At 50.2% G+C, this 21,222-nt stretch overlaps 1 protein-coding gene across 13 annotated transcripts in view; it reads left to right on the forward strand.

Annotated features, from left to right (window-relative positions):
- LOC111158629 (zinc finger MYND-type containing 11) overlaps positions 1–20,664 on the forward strand; it is a 121,050-nt gene extending 100,386 nt beyond the window's left edge. For 10 of the 13 annotated variants that reach the window (XM_022520790.1, XM_022520783.1, XM_022520778.1 and 7 more), the window contains 9 exons: positions 1,286–1,373; positions 1,892–1,947; positions 6,153–6,230; positions 7,059–7,177; positions 11,413–11,620; positions 11,954–12,022; positions 12,614–12,886; positions 13,090–13,275; positions 18,726–20,664. In XM_022520790.1, the coding sequence (XP_022376498.1) occupies positions 1,286–1,373; positions 1,892–1,947; positions 6,153–6,230; positions 7,059–7,177; positions 11,413–11,620; positions 11,954–12,022; positions 12,614–12,886; positions 13,090–13,275; positions 18,726–18,848 (1,200 nt within the window). In that variant the 3' untranslated portion in view covers positions 18,849–20,664. The remainder of the gene's footprint in view (positions 1–1,285; positions 1,374–1,891; positions 1,948–6,152; positions 6,231–7,058; positions 7,178–11,412; positions 11,621–11,953; positions 12,023–12,613; positions 12,887–13,089; positions 13,276–18,725) is intronic. The other 3 variants (XM_022520780.1, XM_022520782.1, XM_022520786.1) reach the window with 1 other exon arrangement.
- The last annotated feature ends 558 nt before the right edge of the window (positions 20,665–21,222 follow it).

Below are 21,222 nucleotides of genomic sequence, written 5' to 3' on the forward strand. Positions count from 1 at the left end.
ACGTCCCTGAGGACGATGAAGACCCCAGCTGCCCTCCCTCCCCCTGCACAGCCCCACCCTGGCTCGGCTTCTTCCTCTCCCTGAGGACACCTTCCACGCTCCGCCTAGTTGGATCCCATCTAATAGTAGAGCACACGAGCTGGGGGGATGGGGCAGATGGCGCTGTGAGGGGGCGCAGGTGCCATCCAGGAGTGGACAGCTCTGTAAGGAAGAGAAAGAGGAAGACAAGATTTTCTATCTCCGGTAGCTTACAGTTCAAACCAAAGTCAATGCCACGATGGTGCCAACATCAGAAATCACAGAGTTGCTTTGAGAATGCTGGGTGTGTATCAGACACCTGGGAGCTGTAGACCACGCCAGTGCCTGGGCGTCTGGAGCCCAGGGCAGTCAGAGATTCAGACTGGGGCTCCGATGTTGGTATTTGTGAATACGCTCTGTGACCTGTCGATGGCAGGCAGGAGCAGGCACCTCCAGCACGGGGACTCCTGCAAGCCTTCTCAAAGGACGGACAACCGCAGTGGGTCTCTGGGGATTTCAACAGAATGGTGGGACCTTAGATACTCTGGAGGCCTTTGTATTCTACATTACTTTCAAGCTGATTTCCTAAAAGTAGCACCAAGATAAGAAAAGCCCTCCCTGCTACCTCTAAATAACTTTGCTATACCTTTCTTCCAAAAACTTTGCCTCCCCTGTAAAAAATCCTCAAATTCCCTCCATAATCCTTTTCTCTGGCAGCTAAAAGCAAAGTGACAGAAAGCCCTGTGATGGAAAACCTTTAGATGCAGCATCTAATGCAGTAGAAGCCCTTGCATTGCCTTGGTACACAGAGGAACACCTAGGACTTTATTTTAAAGTTACTTGTAATTGGGTTCCTGGTCCCGCTTCAGAATTACGAATGTATCTTCTTCTCTATGACAAAAAGCATCACAGAGGCTGACGGTGGTTGTCTTTTTTCAGTCTTTGTGCACGTGTGCTGTACAGACGGTGGCTGTGTTGTTCAGGTCTCACCAGCCCCCTGGCCAGGGCTCTCCGTCGTCACGGCGAGTCTCCGTCCCGCAGAATGAGGGGCACACGCGTTGGGCAGAGCCCAGCTGGCCGCTGAGCGGGGTGGGTGGCCGCCGAACCCCATGATCCTGGCTGCAGGCAGGCTTGTCCGGGTCCCCACATGTGTCGCTTCCATGCTGTGGGACACGGGAGTGGTCGTAGCGTCGTCCTGGCAAGTTCCCGCCGTGCGCCCGTGCTCTGACCCCATCTGTATAACACGAGACCCTGTTGCCCTCTGCAGAAGGTGAACGAGGGGAAGTACCGAAGCTACGAAGAATTCAAGGCGGACGCGCAGCTGCTTCTGCACAACACCGTGATTTTCTACGGAGGTTGAATGGTTTTTCTTCTCTGTGCATGTTTCCCCCGTACCGTTCACATTCTGGGTCAGCAGATGCCTTCGATAAAATGCAATTCAGAACATTAATACTTCAATGATTTCTAAGCAGTAACGTCAGGGTTTCAACTCAAAAATATTTCGTAATGTGGTTCTGGCTTATCAAAGCGCCCCAAAGCTCCAGCTCACTAAATGATGAAAACCGTACTGCTTACAGTTTCAGACGCAAACTTAGTCGAGGGATTTTTTTATCAGCACTTTGATTACTGTCCTATCATTCCGAAGGAGAGGAACGGGCTGCTTTGGACTTAGAGCTCAGTACTCTGTTGAAAGCAACATGAAAGCTGCACAGAAAGCGTTGTTTTGCTGCCTGAACTTTATTTAAAATAGACATTTTTGTTTAAAATAGTACGTGGCCACTTTTATCACTGGAGGAAGCTGTAAATGTATGACTTTGGATCGTCTCGTGTTTCTAGATGACTGGTAATAGATCATCTCTGCCTTTAATTACAGCAGACAGCGAGCAGGCGGACATAGCCCGGATGCTGTACAAGGACACCTGCCACGAGGTACCGCCCACCCCTCCGGAGGTCGCGGCTTACATGCCTCCAACCTGCCATTTCCTTGAAATTGTTTTATTTCCATGTTTGACGTACATGGAAAATAACGCAAATGGAGGGGAGAATTTCTCTAGGAAACCTGGGGGTTAGATTGAGTTGTTGAGTAACTTGTACAGAAAAATGTTTCCTCTTGTGTAGCTGCTCTCAGGGCCGTTGGTTCCATGAGGGAGGCAGGTGTGTGGCACTGCGCAGACACTCAATAAATGTTCGCCTCATTTTTATTTTTACACTGAAGTACAGTCACCATACAGTGTTGGGTGAGCACCAGGGTCCCAAGTCCACACGTCACTCACCGTGCCTCTGGACGAGGGGAGTCCCTCTGCGCCACACGGCATCGGCACACTGTGACCGACGGTATTCCCTGCCCATCGCTGAGACAGGCTGCCGTCATAACAGACAGTCCCCTTTGCCACCGCCCGCCACCTGGGAACCACCAGTTTGTTCTCTGTGTTGATGAGTTCCTTTTATTTTTGTTGTTTGGTTTTTCAGATTCCACAGATAAGTGACATTAAACAGTATTTATCCTTCTCTGACTCACTTAAATCAGTATTACAGCCTCTAGCTCCATTCACGTAGTTGCAAATGACAAGATTTCATTCTTTATAGGGCTGCTTAACACTCCCGCGTGTGTGCAAACCATGTCCTCTCTGTCCGTCCATCTCTTGAGGAGCACCTCGGCTCCTTCCGCAGCTGGGCGCCCGTGGATTTTGCTGCTGCAACACTGGGTGCCCCTTCTTTCCACTGCATCTGTATCGTTGGGGTAAATACTTGGGAGTGCAGGTGGCGTCTCACTGTGGTTTCGACTCGTGTTCCCCTGATCCTGAGTGATGTGGAGCATTTCTTCATGTGTCTGTTGGCCATTTGTGTGTCTTTGCAGAAGTGTCTGTTCGTGTCCTCTGCCTGCTTTCTTGACCGCATTATTTGTTTTTTGGGTGTTGAGTCCAAGAAGTTCTTTATAGATTTTGGTTACCAACCCTTTATCTGATAAGACATTTTCAAATATCTTCTCCCATTCTGTCGGTTGTCTTTTGGTTTTGTCAAATGTTTTCCTTTGCTGTGCAGAAGCTTTTTATCTTGGTGACGTCCCAGTACTTCATTTTTGTGCTTTTGTTTCTCTTGCTTTGGAGACGTGTGTAGCAAGAAGTTGCTGTGGCTGGGGTCACAGAGGTTGCTGCCTGCGTTCTCCTCTAGGATTTTGATGGATTCCTCTCTCACATTTAGGTCTTTGATCCATCTTGAGTTTATTTCTGTGTGTGGTGTAAGAACATAGCCTGGTGTCATTCTTCTGCATGTGGCTGCCAAGGTTCCCCACACCATTTGTTGAGGAAACTCTTTCTCTACTGCGTATTCCTTCCTCCTTTGTCACAGATAAATTGCCATATAGTCATGGGTGGATTTCTGGGTCTTCTGTCCGGGTCCATCAATGCTCATGTCTGTTTTTGCGCCAGAACCACACTGTCTTTATGACCGCAGCTTGGTAATACAGCTTGAAGTCCGGAATTGTGAAGCTTCCAGCTTTTTTTTCTTTTTCAAGATTGCTTTGCCTATTTGAGGTCTTGTGTGACTCCGTTCAAATTTTGGGATCATTTGTTCTAGCTCTGTGAAAAATGCTGTTGGTATTTTGGTATTCAACGTGCAGACTGCTTTAGGTCTTACAGACATTTTCACAACATCTGTTCTTTCAGTCCATGAACATGGAACGCCTTTCTGTTTCCTCATGTCGTCTTCGGTTTCTCTCATCAGTGTTTCACAGTTTGCAGAGTGTGCACGTCTTTCTCCTGTTTGGTCAGGCTTCTTCCCAGTACCTGTTTTTGGTGCAGTATTGAATGGGATTGATTCTTGCATTTCTCTTTGTGCTGCTTCAGGTTTGGTGTATAGGTAAACATCTATACATGGATTTTGTAACCTGTGACTTTACTGAATTTGTTTATCAGTTCTAACAGTTTTTTGGTGGAATCTTTGCAGTTTAAGGTGTGGGCCATTGTCTGAAAATAATGGACGTTTTGACTTCTTCCTTGCTGATTTGGATGACCTTCATTCCATCCTTCCTTAAGATTTGATTTAATTATGAGAGAGACAGAGACAGTGAGAGAGTGCAGGTGGCGTGGAGAAAGAGGGAGCCTGACGGGGGGCTCGACCCCAGGACCCTGGGATCATGACCTGAGCCGAAGGCAGACACTTAACCGACTGAGCCACTCAGGCGCCCCTGGATTGGTGTCCCCAATCCAGTTCTCTCTGTTGTCTGACTGCTGAGGCCAGGACTTCCAGTGCTGTCATATGTAACAGTGGTGAGAGCAGACATCCTTCTTGTGTTGCTGACCGTACAGGAAAGGCTCTCGCTTCTTCCCCATTGAAGACGCTGTGGGTTTTTCGTAGATGGCCTTTATTAATCTACCGAGGTATTTTCCCTCGTACCTACTTTATTGGGGGGTTTTTATCGTGATTGGATGTTGCGCTTTGTCTGCCTCTACGGAAATGATCATGTGGTTTTTATCCTTTCTTTCGTTAATGTGGTAAATCATGTTGATTGATTTGTGAATACTGAACCATGCTTGCAGCCAGGAATAAATCCCATTTGATTGTGTTGAATGATGTATTGTTGGATTTGATTTGCTAATACTTTACTGGAATTTCCGCGTCTGTGTTCATTAGCGATATTGGCCTATAATTCTTTTTCAGTGGAGTCTATCTGGTTTTCGTGTCAGGGTCTCATAGAGTAAGTTTGGGAGTTTTCCCTCATTTTCTGTTGTGTGGAGTAGTTTGAGAGGATAGGCCCCGCCCCCGTCTGTCCAGTCGTCAGTTCCCGGACACTGGGGCGGCCTCTGTGTCGCGATTGTTGCAGATGACGCCGCAATGGTGTCGGGGAGCACGTATCCCTGCGGCTTAGCGGTTGGTTTCCTTGACAGACACCCAGTAGCGGGACTCCTGGGTCCCAGGCCAGCTCTGTTTTTAGCTTTTTAAGGACCCTCTGTACTGTTCTCCGCAGTGGCCGCCCAGCCTGCTCCCACCAGCGGTGCCCGAGGTTCCCCTGTGTCTGCATCCTGTTTCCTTCGTTGTCGGTTCGAACCATCGGGCGGGTGTGAGCGACAGCTCAGTGTAGTTCTGATCTGTATTTTCCCGATGACCAGTGACGTGGCGTCTCCTCACGTGTCTGTTGGCCATCTGTATGTCATCTTTGGAAAAACGTCTGTTTAGTTCCTATTCATTTTTAATTGAATTTTTGTTTGTTTGTTTGTTTTTAGGTGTGGTAGTTCTTCACATATTTTGGATATTCACCCCTTATTGGATATATCATTTGCAGATATCTTCTCCCATTCATTAGATTGCCTTTTCGTTTTGTTGACTGTCGCCTTCACTGTGCCTCTTTGAATGAAATGTTGCCTCTTTGAATGAAAGATACATGTTTGAGTTCCGAGATAGATTTCACAGACAAAACACCCAACAACAGAGTTTATGCAGTAAAGTGTTGCACACGGTTTATTCAGTCAATAAATGAAATATATATTAGGGAACGTCCTTTTGATTGGATACACTCATGTGAAACCACACTAAATCTTGCAGAATTGTCTTAATTTATATAAAAACTCTTTTTTCTTGATTTCAAGTTTGGCCTTTGTTTTTTCTCTTATTCAGCAAATATTTATTGAGTGTCGGCTCTGTGCTGTGCGGTATTTTAGGGATAAAGTGGTGGACGAGGTACTGCTTTCTGCTCATGGGGCTGTACTCTGAAGAAAAACTCAAAAAAGAAACAGACAAAATATATTTCTTTACAAGTCGTGAAAGAGTGTTAGGAAGTCCAACAGGGACTGACGCAGAGGGTGAGGAACGAGGCGGCGCATGTACTGCTGTTGCTGATCCTGGGTATTGAAGGGAATCCGGCCAGCGAGGCCTGTGTGAGGACACAGCATGTCTTGTGAGTGCTGACCAGTGGGATGCAGGCCCCGGGCTGAGAGTGGAGGTCAGACATGCAGGTGGTGTGCACGGGAGAGTGGCCGCTCTCCCAGTGTTTACTGAAAAATGAAATGGTTAAACTTAGAAAGAATCTTCAAGCCTGACGATGCACGTAAGAGAATGTTTGTTAATTTACACGGGCGTTTTACACAGTTGGGTGTTCATGTTTTATGTGGGCTAAAATAGTTGCTTTTCTTTTCTAGCTGGACGAACTACAGCTTTGCAAGAACTGCTTCTATCTCTCAAATGCTCGTCCTGACAATTGGTTCTGCTATCCTTGTGTATGTGAAATTTTGTGATTTTCTGTTTTTTACCTCTTAAGTGTGTGATGTATTATTCTAAGGAAGTTATTTCCAGTTTGCTCAAAGATTACAGTCCTTCCTAGGTATTTTTCTTTGTATATAGTATATATGGTTTTGATGATTATGAAACCTGGAACACAGGGTGAACAACTTGGCATCATTATCCATCTCTGACTTTGAAATGAGGAACTTAAGAACAAACTCTGGGTCCCTTAATATATCACAGAGTGAATTTCTGCCTTTCCCCTCATTCTTTCACAAGAAGTGTAAGGTTTTGTGTGTGCTTGTGGCTGTGTGCTGTCCCCTGGGATGATGTGCTTTCAGGAAGGGTGCTCTGTCTCCGGGACTGGAGGGGCAGCACCGGGGCCCTGGGCGCCCGCGGCTGCTTCTTGACCTCACTGTGCCCCCCAGGCCCATGGCATCTCTCTGAGCTGGTGAGCCTAGACCGGGCCTCCCACTCCCCTTCCTGACTGGCTCCAGGTGTTGGTGTGCCGCTCCCGGTGGTGAAGACAGGGCATTTGCCACATCCCGCACATGCGTTGGCTGGCTGCGGGGACCGCCTCACCCCTGCATGCTGAAGCCTGTCTGTCCGGAGAGCTGAGTCTCCGTACCGCTGTTTTATGCAGGTTGCAATTTTTTGGTATTTTTCTTGAAGGCAGAACCAATCTGAGAAAAACTTCTATGTTTTTAGGAGTTAAAACATTTTCAAGATAATGAACTGTACTTACTAGATTGTTCATTATTAATGATGTGCTTCCATTTAATACTTTAAAAGTAATGTGACATGGTAAAACATGTTATTTCCAGATACCTAACCATGAACTCGTTTGGGCCAAGATGAAAGGCTTTGGGTTCTGGCCCGCCAAAGTCCTGCAGAAGGAGGACAACCAGGTGGACGTCCGCTTCTTCGGTCACCATCACCAACGGTGAGCATGGCCTGTCCATCACTGACTGCCCGGCGCCCGGCGCCCACCAGGTGGGCCGAGGCGTTCGGAGGGTCCCTCTGTCAGAAACAGGCAGGAACTTACTCCGATTTGGAGAAACAAATCACACGTCACTTTTTTCTTTCTTTTTTTTTTTTCCCATCGTTATCCATTGTTTTTTTCCTTTTGTTACGCATTGATTTATTTTGGCTGTCTTTCCTTTTTTCTTGAAAATTCAATAGGATACGTAAGTACAGGGGGAAAAAGTTAATAAAACCAGGAAACCTGCTACCCAGAACAGGAAATCACTATGGCTTTGTCGTTTTTACCTTCTGGGTTGGTTGGTTTGGGTTTTTTTCGTCTTGGTTTCTTTTGGGCTTGTGGAGTGAAATGGTAGTGGCTCGTGCCTGACGTGGTGGGACAGGGTGAGGCAGGGGGTTGGGAGGACGCCTAGAGCACAGCCGCTCCCTGGTTTGGGACGACAGGACGTGGCCCCGTCCTCTTCCCCAGGCTCCATTCAGAGCCACACACAGAAGGTGTTGGCTTGGGAGCCGGGGGCCGTGAGGACGCTGTGACCCAGGAAGCTGTGTTCGAATTACACACGTGTCACTCCCAGACCTTGTTTCCAACCTAGACGTTCAGGCTCCTGTTGCAAGGGAGACGTGTGTACCAAAGCCTAAGTGTTGGCGTGTTGTCACGCGAGAACGTGTCCCCACAGTGACGCTGTCTTTGTTACTGTAAACTTCATTTTGCACGTTATTTCATACAAAGACTGTGAACTCCACTGTGAGATCACAGCTGCTTCCTTCACTGTGATGTTAAGGCCTAAACATGTGCCGAGGACTGAAGTGTCGTTCCGAGTGACTCTGGCACTAGCGGGGCCGGCTGGGTACTGACCGGGGTTCTCCGCACGCAGCTGCAGGGAAGGCGCCACATCCATGACATGGTCTGAAGGCCTTTGCGAGCCTACAGGGCCGTCTGTGGGCCTGACCCGCAGGGTTTGCGCTGTTGTCACCACTGTGGGAAGCCACATGGCAAGGGACAGCGTTCCTCTCCGTCGTTTTCATTTAATTTAAATAGAGGTTCAGTGGCAAGAGTTTTTACTGGAATTTAAATAAAGAATTTAAAAAATTAAAAAGAAATAAATGAACAAGCCAAAAAAAGACAGTTTCGTGGCAAGAAGCTGCAGTGAATTTCCAAAAGCGCAGTCTATCCCTTCACAGACAGACGTGCGCTTCGCAGACGCTCGGGGCAGGAGACCCACGTGACGCAGAGGAGGTGTGTGAGCTGTGCTGGTTTCATTGTTCTCTTGCCTCCCTCCCGGCGTGTCCCGTCTGCCGTCAGAACAGGCAGCGCACACGAAGAGGGACACGGAGGACCGTGTCCGGCTCAGCTCCTGGCCTCCCAGCGTGGACCCGTTGTCTGGTCACCGCAGCACGGGCTGCAGTAAGACGTGTCTCAAAAGGGTCAGTGAAACCTTCGTACACAGTCACCCAAGCTTGGTGGGTCGTGTGCAGCAGGGATGTCCTAAAGGTCTGCGTTACCACAGCAATCCCTGTGACGTCAGATACTGTTAACGTAGAAAAACCAAGAGTTCGGGTGTTTGGTAAAATGCTCGAACTGGTTAGCGCGTCTTTTACAGTTTTTCATCCACGTTCACACAGCCTTACGCAATCTTCAACCATGAATGGTATTTTTCTGTCATTTAGTATGTTATGCAGATCATATTTTAAAAGAATATGTGAGCTAATCTGTTTGGGTTCTGAAGAGAGAATTACAACGTAACATTACATTGCCAGACTTTTTTTCTTCTGAATTTGTTATTTCCTGGAAGATTTAATCGAAACCATTTTGGACAGATGGGGCTCTGAGGACTTGATCGTGGAAAATACAGTTAGCCATCAAACAAGAGTGACGTTGGGGGTGCCAACCCCCCCATGGTCAGAAATTCATATCTCACTTCTGACTCACCCGGACACTTGGCTGAGAACAGCCAATCTGACAACATACTCTGTGGGTTACGTGTCTATCCACGGCTCAGCCCTTGAAGACCCACAACCTCACAGGAAATCCAGAACCTTTTCCTTTTCTGCTCATTACAGGGTGCCCAACACGACCCTTAAATGATGAGGACGTACCTTAAAAGTTACACTGTATCTTATTAGAATACTCGATTCATCAAAAAATGAACCTGATGCGGTACTGATCACCAGTTCTCGTGAAGCAGTGTGTTTACACATGCAGAGGAGGCGGCTGGTAAAGGCCTCGATCGCAGGTTCTCATTTGTGTCATTCTGACAGTGAGCACTTTAAGTGACCATCTCAGTGGTCCTGAATACGTTCACACTCTCACCAGCGTCACTGCCAATAAACACTTTTGACAGCTCGTCCTGTCCATTCTGGTGGGAGAGAAAATCTTACACAGATAAATGGTCTTGGACTCGTCCCTTCTGTGTCCTCAGTACAGGACGCACGGCCCCTCCCCAGACCCCGAACTAGTGGTCTTCCTCTGGGAGGGAAGGCTCTGGGATTTGCAAGGTTGCCTTCCTGAGGGAGAAGGAGCAGGCGAGGTCTGGGTATGCCAGCAAGGCTGCCTCTCCGCTGCGGGTGCCGGAGCCCGTGGGGAGACACGGGCAGGGGAAGCACGTGATTTCGAGCTCATTTGCCAACAGACCACCGAGCCATCGGGGAGTGAGTTGTTCAGAGCGTTGAGGATCGACAGATGCACAGATCCCGCCAATTCAGATTCTCTTGTGTTAGAATCACTGTACGTCGCAGGGCGTTTTTTGTAACTCCCATCGCATAACCCATGGTCCTCTTCAGTAGTGGAACGTGCTGTTCTCAGTCACGGAGGGGTTCCCAGAGAACAGGAATGCCCGTCTGAACTGCACGGAGACAGTTACGTCTCGTGTTAAGAGCAGATGTGAATCCATTTTATTATGTCCGAGGGATAAACAGATGTGTTTGTAGTTGAGAACTACCCTGATAGGTCACAGATTCACCCAGGCCATCACCACGGCCAGCCGCAGAGATCTGTCTCAGAAGCACGGCTTGTAGGAGGTGACCGTGTGTTACTGCCCATGCGTACCGCACGCCCCGCCAGCGCTGCTGACCTCAAGAGTAAGGACAGCTGCTCTCCCACAAGCCCGATCTCCTCTGCTTCTCGTAGGAGAGCCGGGGGTCGTAGCTGCTGTCCGCTTTGGTGGGTGCTAATGGAGTGCATCCGTCAGGTGGGACGCCGTGGGCGGGGCACTTAGAGACGTAGCCATGGCCACTCTAGTCCCACGGGTCCAGCCGCCAGCCTGGGACTTGAGGACCACGTGTTGACACTGCAGAGCACGGGGCTTGTGCTGCAAGGCGGAAGTCTGCACTTGTGGCTGAGGCCCATGTGCCGTGACTCCCTCGGTCTCTTCAGTCCTCGGGCCGGGGCCCCCCGTTGCCACCGGCCAGCAGTGGCAGCTGCCCGCGTGCAGTGACGCAGAAGACGCGAAACGCAGGTCTGTGTGTCCGAGGTGCCACTTGCACACTTGGACTGGAGGCTCCAGAGGCTCTCGTGCACCTTGCCGCTCTCTCACGTGTGCCATCCCCTCTGCTGGGACACGGTCCCTTCCGGTCAGAGGCTCCGCGTGTGCCGGGGCCGCCCGGTCCTGCCCCGTGGTAATGGCTTTCGTCGCCCGTCTGCACAGCAGCTCTGTCCCCAGACGTGGCAGGATCGCGCGCTCAGGAAGCACACGTCCTGCGGCGTGTGTGGGGCCTCCGTGGGCACACGGGGAAGTGCAGTCGCAGAGCGAGTGCCCGGGAAGCTGTTCCCGAGTTCTGGCCTCTTCCCAGAGCTGCATGTGGTTTTGTGTCCGGTAACTGTGGATCAGTATTAACGTCACTCAGAGACGCTTATTGTCGTGTGTGAGTCCTTGGCTGAGCACTGCAGCGGTAGTGATGATCTGGAGGTGAGTGTGGATGTGCGGAAGCGCCGCGTGGCAGGGAGCCGGGCTCGGACGCCCTCACGGCGTGTGTGCAGTGAATGCGGGCTCACGGCCTGCGGCTCTCGTCTGCCCGAGCCGGGGTGGCGCCTTCCGCGCAGGGCGGGAGCCGCGGCCGCCAGCCTGGCTGAGGCGGTGCCGGGCGCGCGGCGTCTGCTGGGACAGCGGGTCTCACCCACCCGCCCCGGGGCCTGCTTTGCACGGGTGGAATGTAGGGGCTTTCTGGGAGTTTCTCACTGCGCTCTGGTGCTCCTCGCAGGGCCTGGATCCCGTCAGAGAACATCCAGGACATCACCGTGAACGTCCACCGGCTGCACGTGAAGCGCAGCATGGGCTGGAAGAGGGCCTGCGACGAGCTGGAGCTGCACCAGCGCTTCCTCCGCGAGGGAAGGTTCTGGAAGTCCAAGAACGAGGACCGGGGGGAGGAGGAGGCGGAGTCCAGCATCTCGTCCACCAGTAACGAGCAGGTGAGGGTCCCCGCGAGCGGTGGCCTGTCGGTCGCGGGGGACGAGCGCACGTTCGCGTTGCTCTCCTCGTGGCACTCCTGCCTGCCACACAGACACCCCCAGGTGCCGGCCCTACCGGGCCGCCCGCAGCCCCGGGCCCGACACAGCCAGCGACCCGGCCAGTGCGGGAGCCCAGCACTCCCACCCCCACCAGGGAGCTCTGGGTGTGGGGGCCCCGCGGTTGGAGGGAGCAGAGTGCACACGGGAGCGGGTGACTCGCGTCTCAGCTGGGGGCCCGTGACCAGGGAGTCGTACCGTCTGGAGCAACAGGCTGCCCCTCTTTCGTGTCCACAGCTGAAGGTCACACAAGAACCGAGAGCAAAGAAGGGACGACGCAATCAAAGCGTGGAACCCAAGAAGGAAGTAAGTGGCTGCATCGCCGCGTCTGGCAGTACGGCCCCAGAACCGTGTCCCACGCCTCGGTCACGACAGTGTGCCCCAGTGGCACTCACGAACACCTGTCAGGGAGCCTGTCGTCTGCCCGCCCGCGGCCCGGGAAGAGCTCGTGCGCAGCGCAGGGTGCCTCTGGTCCAGCCCCAGCCCTCCGTCACGTCAGCGTTCAAAACCTGGGGGAGTCCAGGCTCGGACTCTGAGAATGACGTGTCTGTGGTTCGGAGCTCTGGGGTGTCTGTTAATGAACCTAGTCCGTAGCAGTGACTCTGAGCTGTTAATGGCTTTATATCTTATAGGATGTTTTTATTTAGTCTGAGAAGAAAAGACCATAGTGTGAGTTTGCCACCAAGTTCTACAGTTTCTGTTTGGAATTATCTTGGCTATTAATTGCTTAGAAGTTCTGGGGCTTTTCGTTGGGTTAGCCGTGGTAAAGTACAGAGTTTACCATCCTGATGACAAGGCTGTGATGGTCCCTCCCCGCTGTGCTAGTCTGACCGGGCTTGCTCTTGGACCAGCGGGCGGGCGGCGGTCTGTCCCACGTGCACTGTCCTTGTCCTGCAGGAGCCAGAGCCGGAGACGGAAGCCGTGAGTTCCAGCCAGGAGATCCCCACGATGCCTCAGCCGATCGAAAAGGTGTCTGTGTCCACTCAGACCAAGAAGTTAAGTGCCTCCTCCCCACGTATGCTGCACCGAAGCACGCAGACCAGCGGCGACGGGCTGTGCCAGAGCGTGTGCCACGACAAGTACACCAAGATCTTCAACGACTTCAAGGACCGCATGAAGTCCGACCACAAGCGGGAGACCGAGAGGGTCGTGCGGGAAGCTCTGGAGAAGGTAAAGCGGCCTCCGTGGGCTGCGCGCGACGGGAGCCCTCTCCCGGGGGCGGCCCCTCCCAGCGGGAGCGTGGGGACGCGGTCCTGGAACCCTGCGCGCCCCCGGGCTCCTGGGAGCAGAGCGGGGAGGACCACCGGCTCAGCAGACCCTGGGCGCGGGCTCTTGGCGGGCGGGCCGGTCACGGGCTGCCGCTCTCGTTGCAGCTGCGCTCCGAAATGGAGGAAGAGAAGCGACAGGCGGTCAATAAAGCGGTGGCCAATATGCAGGGCGAGATGGACAGGAAATGTAAGCAGGTGAAGGAAAAGTGTAAGGAGGAGTTTGTGGAGGAGATCAAGAAGCTGGCGACGCAGCACAAACAGCTCATTTCGCAGACCAAGAAGAAGCAGTGGGTAAGCAGCCGCATGGCCTCGCGGTCCGCGTTGTGAACGTGCCCCGCGTGCGGACGCGGGAACGCTGTGGGGAAAACTCGCTCAGACAGACCTCGTGTGGTCGGGGGGTTCATCCTGGCATGAGATGGAAGGTCAGACCGTCGGCTGTGAGGAAGGTTTACGTTTTTATTGGGAGTCGTCTCCTCTGTGTGCGCGTCCACCTTATGAGTGTTGACAGGATGGCGCGGCTGTGGACAGCAGCCTTCAGGACGTGCTCACGTGTCTGCGAGGTGGGACTTCGCCGTCCCTGCACAGCCGGTGCCCTGACGTCCGGGTGGGACCTGGCTGTCCCTGCACGACCCGTGCCCTGACGTCTGCCCGCTGACTCCTGCCAGTGATGGCCCAGTCCTGACACACTTAGTGCCTCCATCACGACAGCACAAGTTTGGTTTTGCTGCATGACATTTACACACCAAGTTCTTGTCCCTTGACTTGATTTCTGTAGGGGACAGTCACTGGGTCCAACTCCTCTTAGAATCTGACACATGGTTCCTTTTTCTTGGTGTTGTGTTTGTGACTCTTCCCCTAGACTGGGAGCTCTGAGCACACCTGTCCCCCCATCTCAGCTAACTGCTGGGGAAAACGTTTTGTTCCCCAAAACTCATAATTTGGTTCCTTGGTGTTGATGAAGTACGGTAAGACGTCTTGTGATTGCTCACGGGATCGCGACGACGGTTTCTGAAGTGGGTCCCTCCTTCTCCAGTGAAAGTTCGCTCAAGAGAGTGAGCGTTGTAAACACTGTGATGAAGATAGGGAAGTTCAGAACTTGTAGGAAAAGCAGATGAGTACGGAAACCGTGTGCTCGAGATCGTCTCCGGCACACAGCCCCAGCGCCGCATCTGTATTTCTGTCCTCATGCAACAACCAGAGAAATCCAGAGAGTGGGCGCTAGACTTACAGGAAGAAACCCCTGTAGGTTTATTGAAGAATCAAGGAAACAGGCAGATGAGGCTGTGACGGGGCAGGAGCTGCTGCGGGGGTAGCCTTTCCCAGCGTGAGGCCGCCCGAGCCGCGCTGGCTGCTTCCTTCCTGGTGCTCACCGCGCTCACCACCCTCCGCGTGGCCACAGCGGGGTTTCTGTCTCCCCCTGCGAGTGTCCGCTCCGCATCTTCCCCGTCCGCCCACCGCTCACAGACGCTTGGCCGTGTGCTCTGGGGAACACGCCGCAGCGAACGCGGGGCCGCCGGTATCGATTCCGTGTCCGGATTCCGCTTCCTCTGGGCAGACACCAGCAGTGGGATCGCTGGATTACAGGGCGGCTCCATTTTCAGCTTTCTGAGGACCCTCCACACTGTCGTCCAGAGCGGCTGCCCCAGCTCGCCTTCCCAGCAGCGGTGCACGGGGGCTGCCCTCTGTCCGCATCCTCGCCGCATCCCTCATTTCCTGTGCCGCGGGTTTTAGCCGTCCCGACAGGTGTGCGCGATCCCCGCCGCGCTGGTCGGTGATGCTGAGCGTCCTTCGTGATTCTGGCGGTCGGCTCTGGGGACAGATCCGTGCGGGCCCTTTGCACACTTGTAAAATCAGGTTTTTTCTATTGAGTTGTAGGAATCCTTTATTTGGGACGTGAACCACATACATCAGATGCAAGATTGGCAGATATTTTGTCCCATTATGTGGGCCCCCTTTCCATTTTATTATTGCCTTTCCTGTGCAGAAGCTATTAGTGTGATGTCTTCCCATTTATATTTTTTTGCTTTTGTTGCTTTTGCTTTTGGTGTCAAATCCAGAAAATCATTGCCAAGACCGATGTCAAGGAATTTACTGCCTATTTTCTTCTAGAAGTTTAAGCTCTCAGGTCTTGCATTCCATTTGAGTTCATTTAGTCCATTTTGAGTTAACTGGTGTTTGGGCTACAAAAGTGGTCTGGTTTCATTCTGTCGCATGAGGCTGTCCGGTTTTCCCACTGCCTCTTACTGAAGAGCCTGGCTTTTCCACACTGTGTTGTTGGCCCCTCTGTTGTAAGTTAGCTGACCGTGTCGGTGTGGGTTTACTTCTGGGCTCTGCTCTGTCCCTTCCTCTGTGCGTCTGTCTTTATGCCGGTAGCAAACTGCTTTCGATTTCCCCGTTGTTTCTGAGGAGGGATTTGACGCTTATGAGATGACACAGAGTCCCTAAGAACATTCTGTCCGTCCTGTCATTTCCAGCATAAACTATTGTTATAATCACATCTTAGGACAAAAAGTTCACAGGTTGACAGATGCCGGAAAACGGATGTTAAGATGAGCTACAGCTGAGAAACAGTGGGATGGTTACCCTCGAGACGGGTCCGCGTGAGAGCCTGTCAGGGTCCTCGACAGAGAGGAGGGTGCTGCTGCAAATAGTAGCTACAGATGAGGAATAAGGTAGAAGTTTAAAAACTTGGCCCAAACCCACAGGAGTCATTAGCACACACCCAAGATTCAAACTTGAGACTCATTTCAGCTGTTTCTGACTTTACTGAAATTACAGTAAGATTGCAGAAAATCTTTGTTTTTTTTCTTTGGTGGCCTGTGCCTTCGGTCACATCCAAGAAACCATTGCCGAATCCAGTGTCACGAAGCTTCTGGCCTACGTCTCTTCCAGCGTTTTATCATTTTGGGCCTTACGTCGAGGTCTTTGATCCATTTTGAATTACTCGGTGTGTGTGCTCTTGGGTCGGGGTCCGGCTGTCCCCCCCACCCCCCCGCCTGTGGACGTGCAGTTTTCCCAGCTCAGTCTGGTGAAGGCGCTGTGGGTTCCCCGTCGAGGGGTCTTGGCATCGTTGTGAGCAGTCCTTCCGCTGTCTCGTGAGGGTTTCTTTCTGGGCTGTCTGTTCCCCTCCCCTCGTCTGTCTGTCTCTGTGCCAACAGCACGCGGTTTGGTTACTGCAGTTTTGTGCGGTCGTTTGGAAGGAGGAAGTGTGAGTCCTCCCGGTTCTTCTTCGGGGTCATTTTGGCTCTTTGGGTCCGTGGAGAGTCCACACGACTTTCGGGATGGGTTTTCTGCATCTGAAAGCGGTGTCGTAGCGCTTCTGATAGGGAGGGCACTGGACGCGTGGATGGCGTCGGTCCCGTTGACGTTGTAGCAATAGGACGTCCTCCGGCCCCCGAACGCGGGGCGGGTTTCCGTTTGTCTGTGTCTGGAGTTCCTTTAGCAGTGTCTGGTGGTGGTCGTAGTGCAGGCTTTCCCCCTCCGTGGCCAAGTTCGTTCCTACGTATTTTATTCTCTGCTCAATACAAGTGGCAAAAGTGGGTTCTTGCCTCGTTCCTGATTTTAAAGGAAAAACTTACAGGTTTTCACTGAGTGTGATGTTTGCTCCGGGTTCTTCTTCTGTTCCTATTTCGTTGAGTGGTTTTCATCACGAAGGGTGTGTTGCATTTTGTCAGGTTATGCTGGACTCACAGGATGAGGTAGGAGGCGTTTCCTATACCACAGCGTTTGGGGAGAGTTTGGGAAGGGTTGCTGTTAGTCCTTGTTTAACTATATGCTGGAATTTACTAGAGTAGCAAATCTAGGGCTCTTTTTATTGAGATTTTTATTAGTCATTCAATGTGCTTAAATTTCTTTGAGTTAGTCTTGGTACGTTTTATTCTTCTGGGAATTTGTCCATTATCTAGTTTCTTCAGTTTTCGAATGTGGAATAGTTAATAGTACTTTCTTAAACTCCTTTGTATTTCTGTAGAATCAATCATAAGGTCCCCACTTTCATTTCTGATGTTAGTAATCTGAGTCCTCTCAGTCCATTTAGCAAAAAGATTGAAAAGATAATAACATTGACAAAAAGCCAACATTGCATTTCCCAGGTTCTCTCTCTCGGTTTCGTCTCTGCCGGAATCTTTAGTGTTTCTCTTCACAACTCGGAGGTGCTGGCTGGTGTTCAAGGGCTTCTCCGTGCACGGCTCCCCCGAGCGTTTCCTATAGGACAAGTCACAGGGTCCCTCAGCTTTGGGGTATCTGGGAATTTCAGAATGTCCATCACGTTTAGAAGGACCGTTCTGCTGAATCTCAGATTCTGCGTCGACGGTACCTGCCTTCTGCTTCCGGAGGCTCTGATGACAAGGCTGGTGGTGACACGGATGATCTTCTGTGCAGGACTGTTTCCCTTGTAGGCTTCCAGGATTTCTGTTAACCTGGGCTTTCGGAAGTTGGGAGATAACGTGTCTAGATGTGTGTCTCATTGACTCTGACGTGGAGTTCCTTGAGCGTCTTCGGTGTTTGTGTTCACATGTCCTCTCAGATTGACAGGTTTACAGCCGTCATCTCCTCGCATGATCTCTACCCTGTCCTCTGTCCTTCTGTGACAGTCCCAGATCATGTATCCGGGCACGGTGGACAGCGTCCCGCAGTCCCTCAGGTTCTGCTCACCTTTCTCCCGTCCTGTCTGCTGCTCAGATTTGCCTGCAGAGAACCAGTGTTTCAGCCGATGGACTTCCCAGGTCCAGATTTTCTTTCTGGTTTCTTTTTAATGGAATTTCCACTGTGTTCACACGTCATTAACTTTCTCCACATCTCTCTCTAGTTCTTTGAGCATCTTTAAAACCGCTATTAAAGGGACGCCTGGGTGGCTCAGTTGGTTAAGCGGCTGCCTTCGGCTCATGTCATGATCCCAGCGTCCTGGGATCAAGTCCCACATCGGGCTCCTTGCTCGGCGGGGAGCCTGCTTCTCCCTCTGCCTCTGCCTGCCTCTCTGTCTGCCTGTGCGCTCTCTCTCACTCTGACAATTAAAAAAAAAACAAAAAACGCTATTAAAGGTCTTTAATAACCTCTGCTATTGGGCCCTTTTCAGGGACAGTTTTATTTTTCTTTGAATATTACTATTTCATTTTTTTGTGAGGCTGAACACTGGACGTTTGAGTCTAATTGTGAGGTAACTCTAGCACTCGTTTTCTCCCCCTTTTCGGGTTTGCCCATTTTTGTCGTAGGCTCTTTGTGCCGAGACTCAGTCTGAGGCGTAAACTGAGGCCTTGTCAGGTCTTTCCTGAGCCGCCGCTTACGTGCAGCTGGCGGCGGGAGGCACTTGCTACTGTGCTAAGAGCCCAGATGGGCCAAAATTCACCAGAATTTACTGTCCTCAACTTCCCCGGGAGCTTGGAAGCCTGCCGTAGACTCTAGTTCTCCAAAATAGTTCCTGGAGACAGACTCTAGTGATGCAGTTGCCCACGCGGGGCGAGATGCCTGGTGCTTCCCGCCCTGCCGTCCTTCCAGAACCCTCTCGAGATCTGTATGCTGCTGGCCGCGAGCACTAGAGGTGAGGAGTTCGTGTGCCAGGGAGGCCCACGCTAGCCGGGGACGGACCCAACGCCGTGGCCTCCGCGTCGCCTGCTGTCCGGCCCCCTGCGCACCACACACGGGTCTCCTCGTGGGCCGTGCTTGGAGGTCGAGCCCCGCCGGTGTGTGCGAGCAGCGCCTCCGAGGCCTGCCGGTCTAACCAGGGCCCTGCTTTCTCCCTGCAGTGCTACAACTGTGAGGAGGAGGCCATGTACCACTGCTGCTGGAACACGTCCTACTGCTCCATCAAGTGCCAGCAGGAGCACTGGCACGCGGAGCACAAACGCACCTGCCGTCGGAAGAGATGAAGGCGGGCGTCTCGGGCCAGCGCGTCTCCGCAGACACAGCGGTTTTTGTTTCCAAGAAGCCAAAATTGTTTAGAATTTGCTTCCCATTTTGCACCAGCCTTTAAACACTTTTCGTGAAGAAATTTTGCACAGTAGTTTAAATCTTTTGTTAATGCTCCTCCGGAGTTTTTCAGGGGGTCAAAGTAACATCAGTGGAGGGTATTATTTTAAATAAATTTTAATTGAGAATTTGTTGCATTTTCAGCAAATTTTAAAACATTTTTAGGTTTTACAGAGATTTTAACCTTTAAACAACAGATCTTTAAAAAACAACAGGTGAATACAAGTGAGTTTAACAGAGACACATTTAAAATAGATCTGAATGTAAGAACTACAGAACTGTTTCAGAAATAAAACATACTACCTTGATGTGAAATTTATTTCTTAACCTTGTTGAGCTGGTTTTGTTCAGCTTAATTTACTGTTTAAAGGCATTATCTGTTGGTTATGCCAGTGGGTATACGATGGAATTTAGGGAACAGGGTTGACATGGCAGGTGCTAGTCCTGCGTATTTTTTCTTAAATATTTCCCAATTGTGTTTTTCATTATTTCTTTTCAATATATAACTTTTATAACAAATTATTAGCTTTGATCTTGTAGTTTAAAATTGCAGGGAACTGGGGTAATCTTTTACTGAGCTGGATCTTAGAGAAAATGAATATTTAAATTTTAAAGTTTGCACATTTCATCTTTGTCCTAACATGAGTGCTTGTAACAAGATAAACAAAAAATAAAAAGCCAAAAACTACCTTTCTCCACCCATGGAATTACAGATGAGGCATACAAATTTCTTTAATGCTTCCCTTCCCTCCCCAGGTATCATCTGATTGCCTGTTATCTGGTGCCACCGCGTACTTTGTAAATTAATACTGAAGGGAAAGAAAGCACTTACGTTTCACAGAGGCCGTTATGTTTGTAGTAATGGGTCACTGCCCACTAATGAACTCCATCACTGTACACAGAATGAAGAATAATGCATGTTAATTTTCTTGTATTAAAGATGCCGTGATTTGTAAAAAGTCTGTATTTTGCGGAATGTCTGGATTAAGAAGCATTACCAATAGGAATGGATCGATAGTTGAATAAGGATTTTTTTATACATAGATATATAAAATTCAGCCAGGAAAACTTAAATTGCTTTTTTTAAAAAGAAAAATCTCACCGTTTGTTTTTTTCCACGACTGATCTTAGACCAAGTCAAACTCCCATTTATCATTTAGTTATTTTTAAAGGTTAGAGAAATAATTTGTAAATATTTATTTAGTCCTTTGATATTTATTAAAGCAATTACACACCACGCAAGTGAAAGAATCAGGAGGAAAACCTTTTAAAAAGTTTTCTCCAGGTTTGTCAGGGTCACTCTAAAGATGGAAAAGGAGCGAATCTTCTGTGACATAACCCTCCGTCCGGCCTGACGCTGTCCGGGTGCTGACGCGAGTCAGCCGACAAGCTGCCGTCCAGCGGCATCTCGTCCCCCCATCGCCGTGCGGCCGTCAGCGTCGCCGGGGGCCGTGGTCTGACGGACACCTTGTAACCAAGAACGCTTACCTTCTCTGATTGTTTTTCAAGTTTTAAAACTTCGATCCACCCCTATGAGAGCAAGTTATTGTGGAAATATTTTTGGTGTAAAATCATTCCAGAGTATGTACTATTTAACTGATAGCTGCATGAAAGTAAGATTCGTGTTCCTTTGGCTTTTTTTGTCTCCGTTGACACGGTTGCACATTTCCAAGTTACTACAGTGTGAAAACTGTGTGTTAAAAAAAAAAAAAAAAACAAAATTAAAAAAAAGAGATTGTGGCCTGGTTTTGTAAAAGTTTTAGGTAAAATTACAACTGATTGTTTTAGGAATCATTATAAAAATTTTCTGCGAATCATAAAGCTATATCAAGGTGTTGAGCTTAGCCACTACGCACATTGTAATTACTCATTGTGGCTGTCCAGTTCTACGATGCATTCTGGCATTTTGTAAGCTGCTCTGACTAGCAATATATAGATTCATTTAATGTGTTAACATTGGTTAATAAATGTATTTAAAAAAACTGACTTTAATAAATTGGTTTGCTAGAGGGGAACGGGTGAAACCAGCAAACACAGCCGGGTCCCGTGGCGACCCGCGCTGTAGCTTACCCGTGGGCGACCGGCTCTCTGTGGAGGCAGGTATTCATCGTTCACTTAAACATTTAAGCTTTCATCAGTCCTGAGAAACACTGAAAGTACTTTCGTTGTTTCTTGAAAAATTTAGGTCTGACTTCAAAACCCATTTTCTTACCCCTGATGCTAGGCTGAACACGGACCACGTCTTGTATCAAATCCATCCCATGACACCGATAC

Source organism: Enhydra lutris, unplaced genomic scaffold, assembly GCF_002288905.1.
Source record: "Enhydra lutris kenyoni isolate GAN:26980312 unplaced genomic scaffold, ASM228890v2 scaffoldscaffold61, whole genome shotgun sequence".
Lineage (NCBI taxonomy): Eukaryota > Metazoa > Chordata > Mammalia > Carnivora > Mustelidae > Enhydra > Enhydra lutris.